Raw genomic sequence first — 27,849 nt, 5'->3', positions numbered from 1 at the left:
CCTACAGTGGAGTGATAAAGTATGGTGGCCAGGAAAGGGACACATGTGGCCTCCCTCAGCTCAAACTGTGGCTCCTCATTACCAGTTCTACTTTGCTTCTGGTAACAATAATCTCTTCCTCAAAGGTTCTTCATCCATTGCCTCCTCTGGAAGAGGCAATGTCTAATGGATTCTCACAGCCGAAAAGTGACACAGCAGATTCATATGAGCCCAAACATAGGCTGCTCTTAAAAACATCTTGCTAGCTTTCTTTAAAATCATCCTTATTTCCTTTCTTAAAACAACGATTACCTCTATTTTAAAACAGTGGGTGTAAACTTAAAAATCAAGTTATCATTCAAATTAGCTGAATTATACTAACCAAAAATAAAAAGGTTCTTGGTTACCCACAACTTAGAGTCTAGTGAGTGACTAAAATTTAGACTTCACCTGTGTCAAACTTCAAATGAATATTTTATAAGACTTTGCAACTATCCTGCATAGCAGCATAATACTTATAATAAATGATTTGGGGTAAGGCACTACATATACTTGCTGTCTTGAAGGAAGAAAAAGACAGCAGCAACTGAAGCAGGCAGGAGGAAAACAGTAATTCCAAAGGCAGAGGCTGAGAGCTATTCTAAGAGACACAATACACTGGGCCCCGAGCAGTGAGCATACAATGTTGGTCTAGCAGGATTATCTGGGTCAGGGCGCAAAGAGGAGAGAGGGCTCTACCACATACTATTGATGAGTGTGGAGAGCAGGTCTTACACTGAGGTCAAAAGGTCATATCTAAACACAGATCCCTGGGAACTAGAGCACGCAACCCCACAGACATCCTACTGCCATGTTCTCCTGTGTCACATTCATGTAAAAAATCCGAAGGGCTCAACCACCATCAGGGAAGGTGTCAGGCTGGGTTCTGAGTAAAATTATATCAAAGACTGACAATGGTTTTCCTTACTTCTCACAGTTTAAAATAAAAGATGATACATTTACTAAGGCACACCAATGTGAGCTATAACAAGTTAAAATATACATATAAGTTATATAAGTTAGACTCGGTATCTCTGGGTTTTATTATTTCTTTGTATGTAACAGGAGAAAGTAATTTCTCAATTAAGCTCAGCAAAAAAGGAAGCCAAGTCTTCTCATGAAAGCCTAAAGTTTTAGAAAAACTAAGAATTTTTTTTTTTAATTGGAGAAAGAAAATCAAATCAAATCTCTGGAATGCCAACACAATTTTCATTTTTTGTTCAAAGTCCTCTCAATTTAACTTGAACTACTTTTTTAGTTACCTTGGACACAGCTTTTGGAGAAAATGTAATTGCATCCATAACAGTGATGAGGTCATCCGGACTGAGTCGATCAAAGTACTTCAGGCAGACATCATAGGCATGAAGCCACTCTGCAGAAGACTCTGGAGCTTGCTTGATGAGGTGGGGATCTCCAGTCCAGAACAATTTTTGCAACCAGACAGTATACAGAGAGCTGGGGGAAAGCATCTGCCCATCCTTCTCAGGGATTCTGGGAGCAAGTTTGGAAATAGATAAGATATTCTGACTCGTCAGCACAGGCTCCAGCGCTTCCAGGGCGTCCTCACTTTTATCCGTCAGCTTCTTATAATCAAGACCTATTGGGAGGAAGAGAACAGAAGGAGTGGCTGACTGCAATGGAACACACAGGCACCTCACACCCACTCAAGCCTTGTGAGGCTGGATGAAAAGAGCTTTGGGCTTTCATGAGAAGACCAGAAACTGAGGGCTAGGCCAAAGCAGGATTCGAGGTGTGAGATCCCACATCATTGGACTCACAGAGCTCTCAGTGTCCTCTGTACCCTCACAAGTCACTGTCTCCTTGCCTCTGCAGCACATGCCCTGAACCACCTACACTGTCTTCCATCAGTGGAGTCAACAAACTGCCCATTTGTTACCAGTTACTTGAAGGCAGCTATCAGAGCATCTCATGACCTAAAGGGCACTCTTACAATTGCCATAAGAAGATGATGAACCTAGACTAAAGTGCCACATAAAGTCTGAGGCATCACAAGGAGACTTAAGAATTACTAACACATTTAATTTCCTATGTATAAGCACAAGAACACCACTTTAAACATTCCTAAAAGGTTCTTCTTTTACAAGTCCCATAAATACTAGATAGATAGATAGATAGATAGATAGATAGATAGATAGATAGATAGATAGATTTAGATTTAGATTTAAGATCATACACGAATGTAAAATGATCTTAAATCTAAATCTATCTATCTATCTATCTATATATATGTGTGTGTGTGTGTGTATATATATATATATATATATATATATATATATATATATATATATATATATATATATATATATATCTTCTAGATCTCCTGGAACTAGAGTTCCAAGGAATTGTGAGCTTCCATACTAGGGTGCTGGGAACCAATCTAGGACTTCAGCAAGAGTTCTTAACTGATGAGCTGCTGCTCCAGCCCCACAAGCCCCATGACTATTTTAAATAAATGGGTTCTACTGAAGGAGAAGTTTGCCAAGTCACCTAAGAATAAGGCCCAATCACACCACATTTTTAAGAAATGATGACGAAAGGACTGTCTACAGCAGAGCAACCTGAATTCAATGGGGAAGTTCAGAAGATTTCTCTTTTCCTAATGCTAAATTCTCCCACTGCAGGTAAGGGAGCAGAAAGATACTGCCTAAAGTCAAATCACCTTCGGAAAGCTGTGGTCTTTATATGTCAGTGACAATATATGAGCACAGCCGGCCTTGTGCAGAAAACTAATCCCTAGATTTCATTTAGAAGAAAGGTCACCAGTGAGAACATTGGTGTCCTACCTGATGCAACGACTTTAAATTTCTTCAATAGGCGGATGTGGATTTCTGGTTTGATAGCAGCTGTTTCAAAGTCTGCACAGCCACAGCTTTCCAGGAGAGTGAAGTAATACAGCAGCCTTTCGTGATCAAGACCCTCGATAGTGGGGTAGATATACTTGACCATGTGTTTATGAAAGGACTCGGGATCTGTCTTCAAAGTGTCAAAGAGATGAAGGGTTTGGGCTCGCTTTTCAATTTCTCCTGTGGACAAACTGAAATCAAGAACCAAACAATCTACATTACAATATTGTTCTTTAAATAGTATTATCTTTAAGCCCTGGCAGAAAGGCTTATTTATTGTTATGTATGTGTTTGTGTGATGTGGAGGGTCTCATATAATAAGCATGATACCATGAGCATGTGGAGGTCAGGGGACAGCTTTTGGGAGTCAGTTCTTTCCTTCAGCATGTGTCCTGGGATATAATTCAGGCCATCAGGGTTGTGAAGAGTGCTTGTTCCCAATAAGCTATCATGCTGGCCCAGAGAGGACACTTCTAATGAGTCTTTTCTAAGTACCCACAAGACTTATACAGTGTATATAAAGAGAAACAAACAAAAAGCAGGATGCCCTCCTACTACATGGCTGTCACATGTCACCAGAAGCAGAACAACCTCGAGCCTAAGAAAGAGGCAGTCCCGTAGTTCCATTTCTTTCTTTCTTTCTTTCTTTCTTTCTTTCTTTCTTTCTTTCTTTCTTTCTTATTCTTTCTTTTTTTTAATTGGATAGTTTATGTATTTACATTTCAAATGTTATCCCCTTTCCTGGTTCGCCCGTCTCCCATCACCCTTCCCCCTGCTTCTATGAGGATTTCCCCCTCCCACCCACCCACTCCCACCTCAACACCCTTCATTTCCCTATAGTGATGAAATGAGCCTTCATAGGACCAAGGGCTTCTCCTCCTATTGATGTCAGACAATGCCATCCTCTGCCACATATGTGGCTGGAGCCATGGTTCCCCACAACCACCCCGCCCCCCCGCCATGTGTACTCTTTGATTGATGGTTTAGTCCCTGGAAGTTCTGAGGGGTCAGGTTGGTTGATACTGTTCTTCCTATGGGGCTGCAAACCCCTTCAGCTCCTTCGGTCCTTTCTCTAGCTCCTCCACTGGGATCCCCATGATCTACCATTTCCTGACAGGCCATAAAACATCAGGCATTTATTCTAGATCATTTGTGATCTGCACACACATATGTAGGAAGACATATAAATACACAAGTAAATAAAAATGCAAATTTAAAAGAAAGAAAAAAATCTAAAGGGAAGAATAAAACCCCACCATCCAGGCATATCTTACATTTGCTACTATTAAATTAATATTCAGTAAACATCAACTTTATGCCAGATTCAAGTAAGATTAATACAGGAAGGAAATAATTATGCTTTTAACACTATCTATAGAACTTCTTATTGAATAAAAGTTACATCTTAATATTTAATTTCATACTAATTTAAGTATCTTTTCATACTAACTCAAATTCTAATATAAACTTTAAGGGAGTTATTTGAGGCTAATATGCTGAAAGAAAGAAGTTCATGCTATTTTGTCTGCCTGATTGGCTTCTTTGCATTTTATTTAACTGGAAAGAGAAGGCAGCCTTATGTGATCTTTTGATCTTTTGTTTTTTCCTAGACAGAAGCCTCAGGTCTTGTGTGACCTCAGGGCCACAGACAGGGCAAGATACCATTCTCCACTGGTGAGGTCCTTTAGGCAGCTCACTATATGAACAGAAATGCTATGTCTAGGACTCCCAAAAATACTTGGGGAAAAACTGAATAGACATGTAGGAAAGTGAAGGCAAACTTTTCACGTTTATTCATAATGTCAAAAGTGAATCAGATCCTACCTTCCACCAGTCAGAATGGCTCAAGTGACAGCACATGCTGGCAAGGATGTGGAGAATGAGGAACACTCTTTCATTGCTGATGAGATTGCAAACTAGTACAACCCACTCTGGAAATCAATCTGGCAGTTTCTCAGAAAGTTAGAAATAGTTATACCCGAAGGCCTAGCTATACTGCTCCTGGGCATATACCCAAGAGATGTTCCACCATACCATGTGCTTTATGATGTTCACAGCAGCCTTATCCATACGAGGCAGAAACTGGAAACAAGCCAGATGTCCCTCAACTGAAGAATGAGTTCAGAAAATGTGGTTCATTTACACAATGGAATACTATTAAAAACAAGGACATCATGAACTTTGCAGGCAAATGGATAAAACTAGAAAACTCATCCTGAGTGAAGTAACCCAGACCCAAAAGGACAGGCATGGTCTGTACTCACTGATAAGTGGGTATGAGTCATAAAGTACAAAATACCCATGATATACAGACCCAAAGAAGTTAAACAAGAAGGAGGATGCTTCAATCCCACTTAAAAGGGGGAACAAAACAGTCATGGGACAGAAAGGGAATCAGAGACCTGGATGGGAGAGGGAAGAAGGAGAGAAATGGGAGGAAGCATATTAGTTATGGGGAGAGACAGGAGAGAGGCCCAGAGGGCCAAGAGAATGAATAGAAATATGTAGCTGGTGGGATTGGGGATTAGAGGGACCTCTAAGAATTCTGAGAGTCCCAAGATGAGGAAGGCTACCAGGACTCAGTGCAGGTGACCTTAGCCGAAACGCCCAACATGTAGGGATATAAAACCTGAAGAGATCATGTCCTGTAGCCAGGCAGGACCCTGAGTGAAGGGATGGGGACACAAACCCACCTACAAAACTTCTGACCCAAAATTACTCCTGTCTAAAAGAAATACAGGAACAAAAATCAAGCAGAGACCAAAAGAATGGCCAACTAGTAAATGGTCCAACTTGGGATCTATCCAATGGGCAGGCACCAGTCTCTGACACTATTACTGATGCTATGATTGATGTGCTTACAGACAGGAGCCCAGCATGGCTTATTAGAGGCTTTACCAGCAGCTGACAGAAACAGATGCAGACACTTACAGCCAACCACTGGGCTGAGGTCAGGAACTTATATGGAAGAGTCAGGGGAAGAACTGAAAGAGCTGATAGGGATGGCAACCCCATAGAAGGAACAACAGTGTCAACTAACTCACACTGCTTAGGACTCCCAGAGACTAAGCCACCAACATAGAAGCACACACAGGTTGGTCCAAGATCCCTAAGATATATGTAGAATCGGACTGCCTTGTCTAGCCTCAGGGGGAGAGGATGAGCCTAATCCTGTAGAGACTTGATGCTCCAGGGTCAGGGAGATACCTGAGGGGGGCATCTTCTCAGAGAGAAAAGTGAGGGAAGGTGGGAAAAAAACTATAAAAGGGGACCAGAGGGGAGCAACATTTGGTGTAAATTAATAAACTAATTAACTAACTTTAAAAGGAGGGTGAGGTCTGAGAATGATGCAGAAAGAAAATAGGAAACTGTATGACCCCACTCAGATGATCTGCACTGACAATGTGCAGATTTGGGGTGTACACAGGACAGGAAGGAAGAACGTGGTACTCAGTGTGTTGGTTCCTATGCTGATAACTTATAGCTGTGCAACCAACAAGATGAGAGACAGCTAGGGTGGCCTGTGTAGCTTCAGGCTGTCAAGAAAGCCAGCACCCACAGTAACTACTGTCTCACTAACAGCAGCGACTTTTGACAGCTCTTCCTCCTGTTACATCGCACCCCCAACACTCCAGTAAACGGTGCTCAGGGTAAAGCCGTCCACAAGATGGACAATGGCTCCATAACAGTTCACATAGCTTCTGTCCTACTTAGTTCTGAATCCAGTCCTCCACACGACTTCACCTCACCCACTCAGTCTATACTGACAATTCAGCTAATTATCTTGTCAAGGCAGAGCCTGAAATACCTTTACTGACAGGATAAAGATCCAAGCACCACTCTCCAGTAAATTACAAGGTGTTAAGTTCTTCATAGATGCCAGTAATCAATAGCCTATTTTAATAGCTATTATTGAAACAAACTTATCCTCTTTGGAACAAGAAATTAAATCTTTACTTAGAAAACAATTTTAAAGAACCTCACTTGAGGAAGCCAACAAAATACTGTGAAACTTTCATAGACTTTTCTCATCTAACTAATATTCACCTTGAGAATGGGTTCCGTGCTTTTTTTCTGGGACTGAGGTGTATCTGTGAAGCAGCTCAGGTCCCACAGGTTGCCATTTAACTTTCAAGGGATAACTAGTTGAAGGCACTGGCTGTCCTTAATGTTCAAGGAACAAATTAACATAACTAATCCTATGATTAATGTGTTCTATAATGTCTTTAAGTTGTCGATAACATGAAAATTATTCAAAACAGCATGTACTAAAGGGATTTTTACTTGTACAAGAAAACAAATTTATCTAAATACATTTTTCTTTATTCAGTCTGAGACTGAGTGATAATAAAATCCCACTGGCTGACTGAAAAGGCACAAACAGGAGAAGAGAAAGGAGGAAAGAGAATGAAGGAGACAAGAAGGCGGTTTGAGAGGCCAGAGGGAGCACAGAGGGGAAGGGAAGGGGTGGACATGACTTACAGGCAGCCCTGCAGAACGTTGGCTCTGACAACTACTCTCTGCAGATGGTCTTGTTCCTATTTCCTGAAAGAAGCCACTAGGCTAACTGGAAAGAGGTAGGAGTTAGTCCCAAGTGAGATCTTCCAGAAGGAAACTAAAAATATCAGACAGAGAACTGTGCTGGGCACAGTTGTGACACAGAGACTAATCCCCGAAGCAGGAAGAGTCACGAATCCCAGGGAGTGGCTGCAGTGGATGAGTGGCTGCAGCACTGGCAGTGAAATGACAGAAATGCCCTCGGAGTGACAGCCATGCCTGGGAAGGGGTTACACTGAGTTATCCAGCACAAGAACGCCTCAGGGAAGACACTGCGAAGGTGACTGAATTTCTAGATTGCCTAGGTAGATGGTGAAAGAACTGATAGTAAATAGAGAGTCCATGTTTTGGTCGTGATGATACTCCATAGGCTCCCTCATTAGGCATTTTATTATGTACATAGTGTCAACCTTGAAGCCCATGGATGAGTTTTATCTCCTTCCCAAGGACAACCCTGTCTTTTAAGTTTTTGACCGTGAAAGGTCAATTGTAACAAGATTATTCAACTACATACTACTTGCATGTTTAGCAATACTGCCAGAAATACCAGAGCACAGATACAGTAGCAGACATGGTCCAGTAAACAGCCAGCAAGTACTATATCATCATTACCCCCATGGCAACAGCTGATCAGCATACTGACTTGAAGGGTAGTTGGTCAGGTGTAGCACTGTGGTCATAAGATGAATTTGATAAACACAGTGTAAAAACCAACAGAAACCAGCACACTGAAAAACACTCTTTATAAGACAGATACTCTATATAAATCTATGTCTCACAGCCCTGCAGGTTGTAAGGGGTACCACAGCGGAGCTAAGTGGCTGAGAGAACCAATGTCTGCCCAGGGACAGGAGTGGGAGTGGGGTGGGGTGGGGTCTATGTACTTGTAACAGGCAAAAATAATATTTTCTTCAAAACTTTTAAAAGGAATAAAAGATAGAAGGGCTATGTAAGGAAGAAGGAGACTGAAATGTGGATGCTTAGGAGGGTCAGCCACAGAAATGTGTTAGGAGTGGTCACATACCACACAGAGCAGCTTAGCTCCTTACCACTTAATCACCTATGTTGTACTATTCTTTGCTTATGGTTGTCAAGAACTAGCTCCAGAGAAGAGGATCAGCTAGTTCAAAATCACAGATAGAATTACAGGACTGAATTGGTAGAGCCATCTGGACTTGAGGGACGACATCTGCTGCCTATTGATGCTCTACTTGCACCTGTCTATCAAGGTGATGCTGCAGGTCAAATCAGCCAGAGGAAGGAAAAGGACCAGTGGAGAAATGAGCTTCATGGGTGGACCAGGGATACTATCTTTAGGAAGATACTAAGAATACTAAGACAATAAATACCCTGAAGCAAAAAACAGCATTTCTGTTATTCTAGTGATTAACTTCCCAATAGCCCTGGCTTTCCTAATAAAATGTTGGGTGATTTTGACAGTATTTACAAGGCTGATTTCTAGTAACCAGTTAGAGTGTTTGATTAAGGAGTCAGGCAGAGTGCTGCCTTCTAAGCAAGAAACAAAGTCCCCAACAGCACTTGGTAAATCAATATTAAGTGCCTTACTACTCACAAGTAATGATGCCAGGAGGTAACGATTTCCTGCTTTGTAATTGCTATGCATCTGCATAATCACATACTCTCAGGTATAATGATATACAGAAAGAGCCTTGCATGCTCCTCAATTGCCTGATAATTTGTAATATATTCAGAGACCAAAGACTCATCCTGTTTGCACAGACAACATCCCTTATGTATCAATGAAATAGAGGACACATACTAAAAATGCTATGATGTATGCTTAAACACAAGACAAATCACAGAAAATATTTACTTGAACATATCACTGTGCCTGATAATTGCTGAATCAGAGCAATATGCACTAGCCATAACACCACCATCATGGAACAATCTGATCAAAGCTCAAAGATGTGAACATTTCAACAATTAAGAAAAATTAAACACACTAGGTCCTAAGGACCTTTTGGTCCCTTAAACAAATCTGACCCCTTAGCTCTGCCTCCCCTTCCTGAAGCATGTAGTCTGTCTTCCTGGTGACAAGAACATGTTTTCATGCCTTAGTCCTCCTCTTGTACTTTTTCTAGACACTTATTCTCTACCAAGATACATGAAAGGCCCTCACTGTCTGTCTTAGTTAAAATTCCTATTGCTGTCATGAAATACTATGACTAAAGGGAGGAAAAGGATTATTTCATTCACAGATCCACAAAACAGTTCATTATCAAACACAATGAGGGCAAAAACGCAAGCGGCATGGCACCTGGAGGCAGGAGCTGATGCAGATGCCATGGAGGAGTGCTGCTTACTGGCTTGCTCTTGGTGCTTTGCTCAGCCTGTCCTCTGCAGCTACAAGTCTCTATCCTGGTAGACCTTTGTAGAGTTTCCTAATTCACTCTGGCTGCTGCCCTGCAAGAAGTGGACCCCAGGCCTTCCCCTTGCTGCTACTGTGTCTATATCACCCTTACTAACAAATATGCTAAGTACAGCTATTTTGTTTCCAAATGTTTCTAAAACTTATTCTTGCCTCTTCTATACTTTCAAAATCTTCCTCCAAGCTGGGGTCACCTGTCTGCCACACTATTCCTGTAACAGCTCCTTACTGTGCTGGATTCCATACTATCTTTCTTCTACATACAAACTGAAGAGTTCTTATCAACCTCAACCTCAAAATTTGGTCATTTTCTTATCACCCTTATTTCACTCAAATGCTTACCTAGCCTCTGGTTCTTAGGAGATGTCAATAGCCCTATCTAGAGCCTGAAAAATGCTGCATTTAGGACAGCACTTACCATCTATAATACCACCATTACAGTATAATTTGATAATTAAAGTATAGATGTTAACATTTCAGTGATTAATAAAAATTTAAGATGCCATATCATAAGCACAGCATGGTCTAGTTTCTATGTCTTACCCACATGCAATCCCCACTTCTGGCTTCATTCTCACAGCTTCTTTGCCAGGCCTCAGACTTATCATGACCCTAGTCAAAGGACCTCTATGGTTGCTAAATCATCTGCCACAAAAAAGGCTCCCTTCCGTTTCCAGTGTGGTTGAACCTAACAATATTGAGATCTCAGCTTATAAAAGTCCATGATGAATTGGCCTAATGAAACACTCAGAGAAGCCATCATAATATAAAGTTTGCTCATATCACAGACCTAGAAGCTTAAGACGCTCCTCGTGGTTGAGTCTCTAAGTCCACACAAAGCATAACAGGGTGAAGGAAAAGCAGCAATGCTGTCTACACTGTCTTGTCTCCTCTTCTACAGCCTCCATACCAAATAGAGAAGCTCTATTGTGACCAGCTAATCCCCATTGGCTCCCCATGCTGATCTAAACACCCTAACAGTGTTACACTATTAACCCTATATTGTCTTCCAAAGGGATTAAACCTCAGCAAGTACACACGTGAAAGCTACTCAATCCATACCCAAAGCACAGCACAGCTCAAAGGGCACACTGTTGGGAAAGCCTTTGCTAACAATTCTACCTTGCTTACTGGGCTTTCTTACATACAACATAAGTTTTATTTTCACACTACCCTAAGCAATTATTCAACCGTCATCAAATGCCTACTGCATATTTGGTACCAGCTCAAAGGTACCAAGATACCCACCCATATTCTCCTGTACTAAAACACCACTACCAACAGATTCCCAATAAACATATGAATGCATTATAAAGTGTTGAGCTCAGCGCTCTGATGAAAAATAAATCTTATGGGCGAGTGGAAAAAGAAAACCTGTGCCAAGACAGCCTGGGCTATAGCCAAGAGGAACACCATGGTTTTAAGATTGTTCTAAACTAGAGCCTGAAGAGATAGGCATGGGCATCAATATGTATATCAACTGTACTTACCCACTGTCACTGAACAGGAACTCCAAATGGGTCATGAAGACTTCCCACTGTGAGATACTGTACCGCTGTGCCAGAGAAAGAGCAATGCTGTAGACATTTTCCTCAAGGGTTCTTCAGGAGTGGTCACCAAGCACAGAGAAAAGGAAGAAAAGAAACAAATGACCCAGATCAGCAAAGAAAATCCTCTTCTGGACACAGAGCTGTGTCAGGGATGGCAGCACAGTTCTCCCCAGGTCAACTCTTGAGATAACACTGGCAGGTCTGACAGCCGAGCTCCCATTCACAGTGCTACAAGGCAGGTTACAGGAACTTGTCTGCCAATGGTTCCCTGTTAAGGGTAATTCTGACCCTACAAGCCACCTGACCATGTACAGAAACATTCTAATTGTCAGAAATAGTAAGATTTGTGGTCAGAAGCCAGGAATGACTCTGAATATCCTACAAAGTATAGGCTGGTCTTCTACAAGAATTACCCAGTCAAATAGCAATACTGCTGAGGAAAGAAAATAATAAGAATTCTGATTTACATTCTGGAGCCTCCAGGGGATATTTGAAAAGCATGGAAGTAAACCATACAAAGAATGTTTTTTTCTGAATTATCATCAGGTATTGGGCTGTTTAAGTCACAAAAATAAGAAAGGTGTGTCTGGAACATACAACCTAATAGGAAATAAGACATAAAATAGTAATTAAATACAGCAGGGGTAGGTTTTTTTTAGTTCCAAAATATTGAAAGAATTGGGATTCAGATGAAGAACAAATGAAGTTTAACTAAGCACAAATGTCAGCAGGTCAGTCTGACCGACTTCTGATAAATGGAGCAAGCTGATCACCAGAAAGTGCACACAATCCTCAAAACCTGTAGCTTTTTTTGTAGCCAGCAAAAGTCTGGAGGGAGTTTTAAGACAGGAAATCGCATCATGGGGTGTGTATGGGGAGGGGTCATAAACAATACCAGAAAAATACTTCAGAGAAGTAACGTGGTTACCACAGAAACCCTACTTTCTTTCCAAAGGCAGAGAAGTAGAAAATGGAATTTGCCTTAGCTAGAAGGTGCAACCACAGTAGCAGCAACAAAATCTGTTACTGTGAGGTTGGCCAGGGTTATATCTCTTGCTGAATAGGCAACCACGTTTATGTTTCTTTAGCCAGCAGTTTACAAAAGCTTTCTGAACAGGGCTCTTGGTAAATCCTTTGCCTTTGAGCTGTATGGCATCTGTGCCCACCTTCTTTTGCATTCTTTTGGGATTCTTACTTGTTTTTCTATAAACCTTTAAAAGTGGGAAGGTTATTCTAGGGAGAGAAGAAGTGCAGAAGAAAAAAAAGTGCTGCAAAAATATGTTAACCCGTGCAGTATGTTAACCGATGCAGTATGCTAACCCGTGCAGTATGTTAACCCGTGCAGTATGTTACTGTCAGTGGGTATATTTCTAACTAAGTGAAGACCATATGTGATAAAATTGGGCACCATTAGAGAACATCACCAATGAACACTCTGTTATCAGAACTTAGCAGAGGTACATGTTGGATATAGATTGTCATCTGTGTGTGTGTGTGTGTGTGTGTGTGTGTGTGTGTGTGTGTGTGTATGTATGTACATTTGTGTGAGGATATGAGAGCAGAGTCATACCTGGCATACATGTGGTTGTCTGAGGAGAACCTCAGAGGTCAGTACCCCGTCCTTCCTGAGTCAAGGTCTCTCACTGACCTGCATCTTTGCCACATACTAAGGATAGTTGTTCATATGCTTTCAGGGATCTGTCTCCTTTTACCTTTTACCATCACCGGGATTGTAAGAAACTGACACCATGTCTGGCCTTTTCTATGTGTCCTAGGAAATGCAATGCAGTCCCTCTAGAGAGCACTTACCCACTAAGCCATCACTCCAGCCCTGTGCTGGCATCTTTATCACTTCATAAAGATGAGTAAAAGAAAAGAATTACTTTATACCCTCTTTACAGATATACTGCCTGACTCTGAGAATGTTTTCACAAAGTCCTGAATACAAGACACATGCAACAGACTTATGAAATCCAAGAAGTAAGAAGAAGGAGGGTCAGCCATACATAAGTAGGAATAAGAGTGGCAAAAATCAGGAGAAACTGTTTTTCAATATTGTCTTAGATATTGGAATATCCATTAAATTAGACATGGAAAAGCTCAAATCCCCATTGAAACTGTGAGGTATTTCAAACAAGCCATCCAAAGACTGTGGTGCATTTTTCTAAACAACTGAATATAGAAGACTCTATTATATATTTATCAAAAGTATATATTTGTCCTTGAGGACACACATCACAGAGTATGCCAACTGCATACTCAGACAACAACTCCACCAAAATGTAACTCATAAAATAAGGCACTCCACACCTCCCAGCACTGGATTCTGCATAACAACCCTTTCATAAGAAACCATCAACATGGCAGTGAGGATTACAAATGCCCAAAGGAAAAATACACTATCTCTAGAATAGGAAACCCAGACTCAAGTCCTTCCTGACTGTGAGGCCTGGAACAACTCCTTAAGACCTACTTTCTCAGACTCTTCTTCCAGATGCAAGGAAATTGGGTTACTCACTGAGTTAGGATAGCATAAAATTAGATTTTAAATGACTTGGAAGTTGACCTTTTTAAAAAAATTGTAAAAAGAAAGCCACGTGTTTTTTATTTTATATTTTATATTAGAAGTCCTTTATATTTATTTTAATAAAACTGGGAGTGCCAGAGTTGAGTGCATATATGTTAACGACAAAAATGTCTTTTGTTACTACTAATCATTCCATTTATTTACATCTCAAATGATATCTCACTTGTTGGTTACCCCTCCCCCAACCCTGGCACACATCTGTCCTTCCCTCTCCCCTTTGCCTGAAAGAGCGTACTACCCACTCACCCACCCACCCACCATCTCCCTCTTCACCTCTCCAACACCCCCCTACGCTGAGACATGAAACCTCCTGAGACCAAAGGCCTCCCTTCCCACAGCTGTCAAGTAAGGTCATCTTCTGCTCCATCTATATCTGGATCCATGGACCCCTCCAGGTGTACTCCTTGGTTGGTGGTCTAGTCTCTGGGAGACCTGGGTGGTCAGGTCAGCCTATGTTGTTCTCCCAATGCTGTTGCAACCCTCTCTGCTCCTCCATCCTTCCACCAGATCCTCCGCCAGGTTCCCTGAGCTCAGTATGATGGTTGGCTCCAAGCGTCCACATCAGCACTGGTCAGTTGCTGGCCGGACCTCCCAAGGAACTGCCACAGCAGGTTTCCTTCAGCAAGCATCTCTTGACTATGACTTTAGTGTCTGCAGACATGATGGATCCCCAGGTGGGGCAGTCCCCATATAACCCTTCCTTCAGTCTCTGTTCCATTTGTTGTCCTTGTTCTTCCTTTGGACAGGAACATTCTGGGTTAAAAATGTTGAGGTGAATGGGTGGTCCCATCCCTCGGCTGGGAGCCATGCCAATGTAGTACAGGTGGTCTCTACATGTTCTATCTCCCCCTTCTCTGTGCATTTTGGCTAAACTCATCCCTGTTGGGTCCTGGGAGCCTCAAGTTTCCCTGGTGTTTGGGACCCTCCAGTGGCTATCCCCCTTGCTACATATTTCCTGACCCTCTGCACCTCTCTCACATCCCCTCTAGTTCCTGACACTGCCCCCCCATTTCTTCCCCTCCTTGCTCCCTCGCAGGTCCCCTCTCCCTCCAACTCGCATGATCATCCTGTTCCCACCCCAAAACAGGACTGAAGAATCCACACCCTGTTCTTCCTTCTTCTTGAAGGTCTGTGGGTTGTATCATGGGCACTGTGGATTTTTGAGCTAATATTCACTTATCAGTGAGTACTTACCATGTATGTTCTTTGATAACTGAATTGCCTCACTCAGGATGATGTTTTATAGTTCTATCCATTGGCCTGTGAATTTCATGAAGTCATTATTTTTAGTCACTGAGTAGTACTCCATTGTGTAAATGTACCATATTTTCTGTATCCATTCTTCTGTTGAGAGACATCTGGGTGGTTTCCAGATTCTGGCTATTAGAAACAAGGCTGATATGAACATAATGGAGCATCTTTGCATATATGCCCAGGAGTGGTATAGCTGGGTCTTCAGGTAGCTCTATTTCCACTTTTCCCAGGAACCGCCAAACTGATTTTCAAAGTGGTTTTAACAGCTTGCAGTTCCACCAGCAATGTTCCTCCTTTTCCACATCCTCACCAACATCTGCTCTCACCTGCATTTTTCATCTTAGTCATTCTGATAGGTGTAAGGTGGAATCTCAGGGTAGTTTTGATTTGCATTTCCCCAATGACTAAGGATGTTGAACATTTAATGCTTCTCTGCCGCTCAAGATTCCTTGGTTGAGAATTCTCTATTTAGCTCTGTACTCCACTTTTTAATGGGGTTTTTTGTTGTTGTTGTTGTTTTTTTTTTTTTTTTTTTTTTTTGGTTCTCTAGAATCTAACTTCTTAAGTTCTTTGTATATTTTGGATATTAGCCCTCTATTGAATGTAGAGTTGGTAAATATCTTTTCCCAATCTGTGGATTTCTGTTTTATCCTATTGACAGTGTGCTTTGCAATTTCATGAGGTCCCATTTGTTGATTCTTGATCTTAGAGCATAAGCCATTAGTGTTATGTTCAAGAAGTTTCCCTTGTGCCCAAGTATTTGACGTTCTTCCTCCACTTTCTCTTTTATTAGATTCAGCATATCTAGTTTTATGTGGAGGTCCTTGATCCACTTGGACTTGAACTTTGTACAAAGAAATAAGAATGGATCGATTTGCATTCTTCTACATGCTGACTGCCAGTTGAACCAACTCCATTTGTTGAAAATGCTATCATTTTCCACTGGATGGTTTAAGCTTCTCTGTCAAAGATCAAGTGATCATAGGTGTGTGGGTTCATTTCTGGGTCTTCAATTCTATTCCTTTAATCTACTTGCTGACCTCTGTACCAATACCATGCAGTTTTTATCACTATGGCTCGATAGTATAGCTAAGGTCAGGGATGGTGATTCCCCTAAAAGTTCTTTTATTATTGAGAGTTCTTTTATTACTTATTATTATAGTTTTCACTATCCTGGGATTTTTGTTATTCCAAACTATTTGGGAATTGGTCTTTCTAACACTATAAAAAACTGAGTTTTATGAAAAAAAAATCCCCAAAATTTTGATGGGGATTGCATTGAATCTGTAGATTGTTTTCAGTAAGATGGCCATGTTTACTATATTAATCTTGCCGATCCATGAGCATGGGAGATCAGAAATCCACTTTTTAATGAGACTGGCACAGGCTTTCTGCACTATCTTTCCTTTGACATCCCCATTTCCTGCCTTGCCTCAGAGAGAATCCAGACACCTCTGAGAGCAAAGAGACACAGACTAATATAGTTTCCAAAGAATGGCAATGATTCTTTGCCATTTTTATAAGGTTTTAAAGGACACTATTGAATAGTAGCATGCCATTACCACAAGCAAAACCATTTTTGGTATTTTAAAGTAATTTCTTAGGAGACATGAGTAACAACCCAGTCACACAATTCAGCCATAGTTTCAAGGCTTCAATTCTAACCTTCATAGCACATGAGTACTTCACTGAGAATAGAAGCAGTATACAAGAAGGCACATCATATTGTGACAAAGATGTGACATCCTTAAAATGTGACAAACCCAGACTAAGGTGAAAGTTGTAGATTTTACCCGCCATAAAACTTGGGCCACTGACAAGCAGCATTTATTTTTCACTTAAAAGGCACAGATAAGAATACTTTACATCCCGGAGCTGTCTCTGATGAAGGGCTTTGGATGAAGCCTGCAGACCTCCACACATAGCCCTTTGGGTGTGATGCATGGTAAGAACTCAATAGTGGCATGGAGGAATAGAACCAATTTCTGTTTACTAACTGAATGGTAACCTCATGTCTCCCATCCTCTGCACAGTAAATACTACTCACTTGATCTAAACTACTAGAATACGGCACCACAGCAATAAACCCCAAGGGAATTTCTTCCTTAATTCCCAGAGAGCCACTCGTGCAGATGGGCTTCAGGTGTAAAACTTTTAGACAGGGCCTGCTGTTTACTCAGAAAGGCAGATGGCACTTTGTCCCTGCTCTGTGAGAGGCCTGGGTAGAAAACGGCTTGTTTCTGTAGAATCCAGGATGTAGGCAGCTGTACCTTCAACACTGCACCTTCTAGAGTGAGGGCCCTGGAGCTGTAAAGACACTGAAGAACAGTGACTCTCTATACTTTGAAAAGTAAGATTCTCAGCCACGAGCAAGAGCAAATCTCATTTAAGTTCCATCACAGGCACAATCCTTCTCACCATTGCCTGTGTGTCTAGAGCAGACATACTTAAGGACCTAAGTTACCATGAGACACGAGAAGCTAAGAGCAAACAACAATAACACCCCACAACCACCCAGCGCCACTACCTTGATTTACAGACTCTCAGGTCCAAGTCTACAGATCTATGTACCATCTCCTCCTCACAACGCTGGGAAAGCTGGAGGAAACGCCTGTGGTAACAGCTGTGCTTGCTAACCTATGAATTCAATTCATCCTTTTGCATTTGAATCCAACCCTCGGGAGATGTGAGACCCCTTACTCGGCAAGGCCCAGGATGGTTTCTCTTTTGTACTGGTCATCTGTGGTAAACCTCTGCACGTCCACACCCTTCCGCAGGCCCTGGAGGAGCTGAGCCTGGGTGAAATCCAGAAGACGCTCATTGTAGTAGTGTAGCTGCTGGGTCAGTGACAAGAGGTCCTCAGGCCAGGCTTCATGCCCATGCTGCGCCACGTGTCTGGTTACCATGTTGATTAGTTCCTTGGGATCAACCTGTGAACATTGTAGAAAATATATTATATGTACAGTATACATATATGAACAACTACTTAAAAAAAAGCAGAACATAGTTCCTGGAAATCTGGATGCCACTTTCCACTGCTTAGTTCATTTAATCATCACCACCTAAAAGGCACATCAGAGGTAGCACTTTGCATACCTCAAGGAAAGGACACAGAACTGAGCCTACAAACAGTCCGTCTGAACTCCTGCTTAGATTTGGTTTCTAGCTTAAAAACTTCTAAACAACTTAAAATTAATACTTTCACCTTTTCAAATGTCACACACCAACATCACATTTTGTCCTAATCTGCTGGTCATTTTAATAATTCCCTTAGAGACAACACTCTCATCTTCTTTGCCTCTGGATATATTCTTGTGGCCAACCTCAATGCACTCCGTAAGAAAGGTACAGTCTGGTAACTTTACTATACAAGGTTAGACAGGGAAGGAAAAGGATGTTTTCTTTGGGGATAGATTAGGAAACTAAGAATAGAAATGGACTCTAGCTAGCAAAGACAAAGACACTACTAGATTTATAAGAAAGCATGCAAAGGTCAGTTTTAAAAAAAAGCTCTGCTTGACTAGGGGCTCAAAAGGACATAGGGTCAATGTTTCTTGGTAGCTTCTTAAAAAGCAATAAAATTACTGAAACAGAGAATTCAACAGATGACTGGGTCTGGGAATGAGTGATTAAGTGGTTATATTTATTGTAAGTATATATAAGTTGGTCTGAGAATCATAAGACAAAACAGAGGCTCAGCCATGAATTGGGAATTTCAAATCATATAAGCAATAATGACATTAACTCACCCCATCCTGATTTCTCAAAGGCATACTACATATTTTAAAATAAGTAAGTTAGAAAGGAAAAACCATCAGTCCATATTTGGTTCCCAGAACTCCATTCCTAATGATGATAGGCTGTCAGCAATTGTAAGATAAAAACCCATTATTCTGAGCCATACAGAAGATTTGTCAATGTTGAGTATATTCAACCAAACCTGGCCTGCCAGTCTCTCTCTTCATCCAGTTATGAAACAATCGGGAGGCATAGATAAAAGCCAATTAGAGAAATGCTGAATTCCAACAGATAGACTTAAGTAAAAGTCAACCTAAAAGATTCTTCATAATCGCAAAAAAAAACACAACACTAAACTCTACCACAGAAAGCCACAAGGCCATTTTAAATTCATTCAAGGTACATTTTTCAAAAAAAATATAATATTTCTGTGCTAATCCTTAATGTTTATCACCACAGCCAATCTAGTCTTAGTTTATCAATTGAAAGCATTCAATGCTAGTGATTATTTCCCTGAATGTTCTTTGGTTAGTTACTTCATGGTCAGATAAATCTCTTCCTCACTTAAATTGCTTAAGAAATAATCTGAAATATCTCCAATGTTTAAAATCAGCTGCCTTCACAATTAAAGCTTACATAGAATATAAAATCTTTGTTCCTATGTTCTTTTGCCAAAAAGCGGTGGGGGTGGAAGGAGAATTTGTACACGTGTATGCTAAGCAATGTACTACAAGAATGTGTCTGTTTACTCTAGGGATTCAGTAAGACAGGCAGCAGAGCAATCAGAGGTAAGATGGCCAGGCACGATGATCTTGGGACCCTACAGGGAGACAGAACTTGTCAGAGAAGTCTTCTGAAAAGAATTAATATCCAGCCTAACTTCAGATATTAGCACCAGACAGGCCCCAAGGAATATGAAGATATACTTCAGCAAAGGTTAAATAAGTATATTCTAGGGGCTAGAACTATAAAAAAAGATAGAATGAATAAATCAACTCTCACTGCAATTATGGAGTTGTGTGGGAATTAGCTGTGGGGTGGTTATACTGTCAACTTTATGGAGTCCTGAAACACCTCTAGGAAAGTCTATGAGAAAGTCTGTAACGAGTTAATTAGGGCATGAAGAGCTACCCTGAATGTGAGCTGCACCAGCCCATGGAGTAGGAGTTATACACTGAATATATGAAGAAAATGAGCTTACTCCCAGCATTCTTCTCTCATTTCTTGACTGTGGCTGAAAGTGACTAGTTGTCAACATCCATTTCCCAGTCATGGGACAGTACCTTCAAACTGTGAGCCAGCATATACCTTCCCTTGATCAGATTACTCCTCGTAGGTCTTTTGTCACAGCAACAAGAAAAGTAACACCTATCTACCTACCTATCTATCTACCTACCTACCTACTTATCTATCGATTGATCAATCTATCTATCCATACACACACATACAAGCATACGCAAACACACATATACACACACATAATATACACACATATAGACATACTATGTATATGATGTACCTGGTGACAGAAATAGACAAAAAGGGAAATATGCTTCAGCTTATGGGTAGTATTTTATTTTCTTTTTACATGTACGAGGTTTTATATATAATTCTGAACCTTCTGCCATGCAAATAGCTCCCTGTGCAGTTAGTTAGAGACACCTATCAGTGTGGGCCACATACTCTTTCTGAACCTTCCCACATGATTCATTCTCAGCAGAAAGAATGGCATACTAAGCCTCAATATCATATAGCACCACAATTACATTCTCTTTGCACTAATGTATTTTATGATATGATCCAAAGGCAATGTGGTGATCTAAGGACCAAATCGATAGCACACAGAGGTAACAAACATGGGTATTACACTATGTATATAGGCTCTAATTTGTATACTGTAGGAAGTTCTCAATACACATATAATCTTCATATTTACATAAGGCAAAAGAACCAATTGATCTGCTTTCTTCAATCAGTACAATCACATGTCACGGTGATGTAAGCAGACATGCTGTAGTCATGTGTCACCTGGTTCACTCAAAACTTCACTATCCTGCCTGTAAACTGGAAGCAATGATAAAACAGCTTTCATGCCTGTGAGAGACCTCAGAGAAAATATGCAAACTGAGTATGGAATGAAGAGAAAGAGCAAGGAACAACAAATATAAAACAAAAGAAAAAACAAATCAATCAGACAAACAAACAAAAACAAAATGTAAACTTTGCTGAAAGAGACAATCAAACAAAAATGGGATGTAGATTTTGCTGAAAGATTTTCAAAACTCTTACTGTAATTGCTCCTGACATATATAATTTATGCTTCCCTTCACTCACTATATCATAGCTTCTAGAGGAAAGAGACCATGAACATTCGTAAATCCATCTTTTCCAGAACACAACAGAATCTTCTACAAAAATAAGGTGCATAATAAACTCTTCTGAGCCTTAAGTCAGTAGTCCCCGTTTATATTTTAGTTTTCCACTTTGCAGAGGGGCAATTTGAAATTCATGCTCTGTTTCTCCACTATGAAAGACTGTTGATCAACAACCTTCCCAGTTTATTGGAAAGCACAAATGAAGTATTTTAAAATTTTTATTAGTTCTGTAAGAATTTAGTATAACAACTTTGATCATGTTTAGTCTTTCTTCCACAAGTCTTTCCCAATCTAACCCCCTTCTATTTTTGTATGCTTTCTATGTTAATTTGTGCCTAGTTTTACAAGCATTCCATGCTAATTTTTGCTACCCAAATAGTCTTGGATATGTGGTCTTCTTCTAGAGCTATGTCAAAGCATCAAAGGCTATGCTCTTAGAGAAAGTGGACAGTGAAAAATGAGTCCCTGGCTAGTGGTAAAAATGCATGGCCAACTCCATTCTGGACGCTGGGAACTGGTCTGTCTTGCGCTTCTACAGGTCACGTGAATGCTGTCACAACCACTCTGAGTCTCCTTAAAATCATCCACTTCCTCTAGGTATTAGACTTGTTCCACCCCCTCTTCCATGATCCCAAGCCTTTGGAAGATAGACTGTGGAACACATCTTTTTTAGGGGGTTGAATATTGTTCAGTCTTATCTATGCATCTTGATAGAAGTGGGTCTCTGTGCTGGTTGTCATCTACTGCAAACAGAAGCTCATCTGATAAAGCACTTCTTTCTCAACTATGTTATGAAACCAAGCTACACCCAGAGCTTTCCCTCAAGAATTTAAAAATTAGTGGTTGGCAAAAAGGTACACATAAGCAGTTCACAAAATGCATCAAAATGGAAGTACAGTTCAGAATCAGAGGCTACCCGGCCTAGGAACAAGGTGGAGAGAGGAACTGATTTAATTTCTTGATTCTTCTGGCACTCAGTCTCTACAAAGGTGAAAAACAAGACTACACCAGATGATCACCTTTCTAAAAGTAACATGCTATGACTATATAGGAATTTAATCATTAAAATAATCTTTACATGTCCCTCCAGTATAGAAATGAGGTTCTATATCTTTCCTGTATGATTCTGCTAAATATACAGAATTGAATTCTTTGTAAAAACATAATTTTCAGACCAACAAATTATAGCTAATAGAGTCCCACACAGTTTAAACAACTTAATCTCTTCTGGGCTGAGAAACTAGCCCTGTGTTGAATAATTTTTATTTCAAAAATTTCTACATCAGCTTTATTCACTACATCATTGAAATATTCATGAACAAAAACCTTATATTTAAGTCTTCAGGATGAAAAATATGAGAATTCATACACCTGGGCTGACTGTCAACAAATAAAATGACATGGGGAGAGGTTTCTTAAGACTATTTCTATCTAAGGTGGCTGCAAAGATGGTGACCAGCAATGCACATGTGTGACTCCCAAGCACAAGTCAGTCAAGAAGGAAACATCTTTACCTTTGGTGTCCAGGAAGGACCAGCCATACATGGTGCCCACCACACATATATGAGAGCAGCCACTGGAATCCTTTCACCAGTGACAGAGTACTGTCATTCTGTTTTACAGGGAAAGCTGCTTTTACACTCACATGTCTAAATGAGAGTAGGAAATTTAAGAACAGCTATCTGATTTGAGGTATTTCCCAGCCAGTCTTTCCTTTTCTAACATTTCCTGCTCAAGTCCCTTAGAGTACCTTTTTTTAAATCACTCCTTAATAGAATGTTGAGCAATGGTATTCTAATAATTGCTTGATGGCAGATGTATCAGAATGGCACATATATGAGCTATCTAAATACCTATTGAGTTTAAAAACATATTACTTTTCATTAATTCAAATAATTGTGGAAAATGTAAGAAAAGGAGACAACTTTTTTCTAAGCCTTCAAAGATAAAGCAAAATAACTATTGTAGGAGAAAAAAAAAATGAATTGGCTCCAGAGGCCTGGATTCCTAGCATTTCCTCTAAATCAAGTTATATGGCTTTAAACATGAAGCAAATCCTTCTATATACTCCTCATAAGGATTAAATAAGATGAGGTAGGATGAATGTGTCATAGGCTAGAGCTGCTGAGGTGGATTATTTGCTTATTGACTCTATTATTTCCTATCTCTTTCTTAAGAAACTTGGATGGTTATTATTACTTCAATAATTCAACTTAAATTTCAGTAGAAATTGTCCCATGAGCTCATGACTTTTCTCAAAATATTCCAAAATAATTCTGAATCACTTAGGTGATTCATTTGATAAATATTCAATCATCTCTACAAATGCAAAAATTTTAAACTTCCAAAAGTATTTCCATATCAAGACTCAGGGCACACCAACAGACAATAATAGTGGGAGACCTCAACACCCCACTCTCATCGATGGACAGATCATGGAAGCAGAAACTGAACAAAGCCACAGTGAAACTAGCAGAGGTTATGAAAAAACTGGAATTAACAAACATCTAGAGGACATTTATCCTAAAACAAAAGAATATACTTTCTTCTCAGCACATTATGGTACTTTCTCTAAAATTGATAACATAGTTGGTCACAAAACAGGCCTCAACAGATACAAGAAGATCAAAATACTCCCATGCATCCTATCAGATCACCATGGACTAAGGCTTGCCTTTAATAACAATAAAAACAACAAAAAGCCCACATACACATGAAAGCTGAACAATGTTTTATTCAATAATAACATGGTCAAGGAAGAAATAAAGAAAGAAATTAAGGAATTTTTTAGAATTTAGTGAAAATGACAGTGCAACGTAACCAAACTTATGGGATGCAATGAAAGCAGTACTAAGAGGAAAACTCATAGTTCTGAGTGCCTCCAAAAAAAAAAAAAAAAAAAAAAAAAAAAAAAAAAAAAAAAAAAAAAAAGAAAGAAAGAAAGAAAAAAACAAAAAACAAAAGCAAAAACAAACAAACAAACAAAAAAAAACTGGAGAGAGCATACACTAGCAGCTTGACAGCACAGCTGAAAGCTCTAGAACAAAAATAAGCAGATACACCCAAGAAGAGTAGATGGCAAGAAATAAACTCAGAGCAGAAATCAACCAAATAGAAACAAAAGCAACTATACATACAATCAACAAAACCAAGAGCTATTTTTTTGAGAAAATTAACAAGATTGATAAACCCTTAGCCAAACTAACTAGAAGGCACAGAGACAGTATCCAAATTAACAAAATCAGAAATGAAAATGGAGACATAACAACAGAAACTGAGGAAATTCAAGAAATCATTAGACCCTACTACAAAAGCTCATACTCAGCAAAACTGAAAAATCTGGAGGAAATGGATAAATTTCTAGACAGATACCAGATACCCAATTAAATGGGGATCAGATAAACCATCTAGACAGTCCCATAACACCTAAAGAAATAGAAGCAGTCATCCGAAACCTCCCAAACAAAATAAAATCCCAGGACCTGATGGGTTTACTGCATAATTCGATCAGAATTTTATAGAAGACCAAATACTGATACTCTCCAAACTATTCCACAAAATAGAAACAGAAGGAACAGTACCCAACTCATTCTTCTATGCTACAATTACCCTCAGACCTAAAACACACAGAGGCACTACAAAGAGACCTTCAGACAAATTTCCCTCATGAACATTAATGCAAAAATACTCAATAAAATTCTTGCAAACCGAATCCAAGAACACATCAAAATGATCATCCACCGTGATCAAGTGGGCTTTATCCCAGGATGCAGGGATGGATCAATATACTGAAATCCAGCAACATAATCCACCATATAAACAAACTCAAAGAAAAAAAAAAAAATGACACGATCATCTCACTAGATGCTGAGAAAGCAATCGACAAATTTCAACACCCCTTCATGATAAAAGTCTTGGAAAGATCAGAAATCCAAGGCCCATACCTTAACACAGTAAAAGCAATATACAGCAAACCAGTAGCTATCATCAAATTAAATGGAGAGAAACGTGAGGCAATGCTATTAAAATCAGAGACTAAACAAGGCTGCCCTCTCTCCCCCTACCTATTCAATAAAGTACTAGAAGTCCTGGTCAGAGCAATTAAACAGAAAAAGGAAGTCAAAGGGATTCACATTGGAAAGGAAGAAGTCAAAATATCACTATTTGCAGACGATATAATAGTATACCTAAGTAACCCCCAAAATTCCACCAGAAAACTTGTACAGCTAATAAACAACTTCAGTAAAGTGGCTGGATATAAAATTAACTCAAACAAATCAACCACCTTCCTCTACTCAAAGGATACAGAGGCTGAGAAAGAAACTAGAGAATCGATACCCTTTATAATAATCACAAGGACTATTAAAAAAAACTTGGGGTGGCCCTAACCAAGTGAAGCATCTGTATGACAAGAATTTCAAGACTCTGAAAAAAGAAATTCAAGAGGATCTCAGAAGATGGAAAGTTCTTCCAATGTTCAGGGATTAGAAAGATCAATATTGTAAAAATGGCCATCTTGCCAAAAGTAATGTACAGACTCTATGCAATCCCCATCAAACTTCCAACCCAGTTCTTCATAGAGTTGGAAAGAGCAATGTGCAATTTCATCTGGAATAACAAAAGACCTAGAATATCAAAATCCATCCTCAACAACAAGAAAACACCTGCGGGAATCACCATCCCTGACCTCAAGCTACATTACAAGGCAATTGTGCTAAAAACCACATGGTACTGGTACAGAGATAGGCACATGGATCAATGGAACAGAATAGAAGATCCAGAAATGAACCCTCACACATATGGTCAATGGAAAAAGGACAGCCTCTTCAACAAATGGTGGTGGTTCAACTGGCACTCAGCATGCAGACGAATGCAAATAAATAATTTCCTATCTCCTTGTACAAAGCTCAAGTCCAAGTAGATCAAGATTTCCACATAAAGCCAGGTACATTGAAACTATTAGAAAAGAAAGTGGGGTTAGAAGTTAGAACATATAGGCACATGGAGAAAATTCCTGAACATAACACCAATGGCTTATGCTCTAAGATCAAGAATCAACAAGTGGGACCTCATAAAATTGCAAAGCTTCTGTAAAGTTAAGGACACCGTCAAAAAGACAAAACAGCAGTCAACAGATTGGGGAAGGATCTTTACCAATCCTACATCTGATAAGGGCTAGTATCCAAATCATGCAAAGAACTCAGGAAGGTAGACAGTAGAGAATCAAATAATCCTATTAAAAATGGGGTACAGAGCTAAACAAAGAATTCTCAGCTGAGAAATACTGAATGGCTGAGAAGCACCTAAAGAAATGCTCAACATCCCTAGTCATCAGGGAAATGCAAATCAAAACAACCCTGAGAGTCCACTTTACACCAGTTAGAATAGCTAAGATCTAAAACTCGGGTGACAGCAGATGCTGGCGAGGATGCGGAGAAAGAGGAACACTCCTCCAATGTTGGTGGGGTTGTAAAGTAGTACAACCATTTCTGGAAATCAGTCTGGTTGGTCCTCAGAAAATTAGACATAGTAATAGCTGAAGACTCAGCTATTCCATTCCTAGGCATATACCCCAAAACTGCCCCAACATATAACTAGGACACATGTTCCACCATGTTTATAGCAGCCTTATTTCTAATAGCCAGAAGTTGGAAAGAGCCCAGATGTCCATCAACAGATGAATGGATACAGAAAGTGTGGTACTTTTACACAATGGTGTGCCACTCAACTATCAGAAATAATGACTTTATGAAATTTGTAGGTAAATGGATAGAACTAGAGACTATCTTCCTGAGTAAGGTAACCCAGTCACAAAAGAACACACATGGTATGCACTCACTGAGAAGGGGTTACTAGCCCCAGAAAGCTCTGGATACCCAAGAAACACTTCACAACAATGCACAAAGAAGGAAGGTCAGGAGGTGGGTGCCTCGGTCCTTCTTAGAAGGAGAACAAAACACTCACGGGAGGAAATGCAAGGTCAAATAGAGGAACAGGGATTGAAAAAAGGATCACTGAGCAGCTGCCTCACCTGGGGATCCACCAGATATGCGGTCACCAAATCCAAGCACTATAGCTGATTCTAAGAAGTACTTACTGCAGGAACCAGATAGAGATGCATCCTCAGAAACTATGTTAGAGTCATATAGATACAGCTGAGCATGCTTGCAGCTAACCATCAGTCTGAACACGGGGACCCAATTGAAGGTGCTAAAGAAAGGATCTAAGGAGCTGAAAGGGGTTGCAATCTCATGGTTATAACAACATTATCAATCAACCAAACCCTCCAAATCTCCCACAGACTAAAACACCAACCTCTGTGTACATTTTGAGAGACCTATTGATCCCGTTGCATATGTAGCTTAAGATAGCAGTGTCTGGCATCAATGTGAGAAGAGGCCTTTGGTCCAGGGAGGGCATGTTTTCCCCATGTAGGGGAATGCCAAGGCAATGGGGTGGAGAGGGTGATTAGGAGTGTGCACCTTTGTGAAATGGAGGGGGCGGGGTAGGAGCG

At 40.2% G+C, this 27,849-nt stretch overlaps 1 protein-coding gene across 5 annotated transcripts in view; it reads right to left on the bottom strand.

The window, feature by feature from the left end:
- The window catches only part of NBAS (NBAS subunit of NRZ tethering complex), a gene marked incomplete at its 5' end in the record, with an annotated part of 273,478 nt that overhangs the window by 83,539 nt on the left and 162,090 nt on the right, over positions 1-27,849 (bottom strand). For all 5 annotated transcript variants that reach the window (XM_080914068.1, XM_080914069.1, XM_080914070.1 and 2 more), the window contains 4 exons: positions 1,281-1,615; positions 2,823-3,073; positions 11,322-11,432; positions 17,923-18,152. In XM_080914068.1, coding sequence (XP_080770194.1) covers positions 1,281-1,615; positions 2,823-3,073; positions 11,322-11,432; positions 17,923-18,152 — 927 coding nt within the window. The remainder of the gene's footprint in view (positions 1-1,280; positions 1,616-2,822; positions 3,074-11,321; positions 11,433-17,922; positions 18,153-27,849) is intronic.

Source organism: Micromys minutus (genome assembly GCF_963924665.1).
Source record: "Micromys minutus genome assembly, chromosome: 1".
NCBI lineage: Eukaryota > Metazoa > Chordata > Mammalia > Rodentia > Muridae > Micromys > Micromys minutus.
This window is presented reverse-complemented; position numbering and strand designations above follow the sequence as displayed.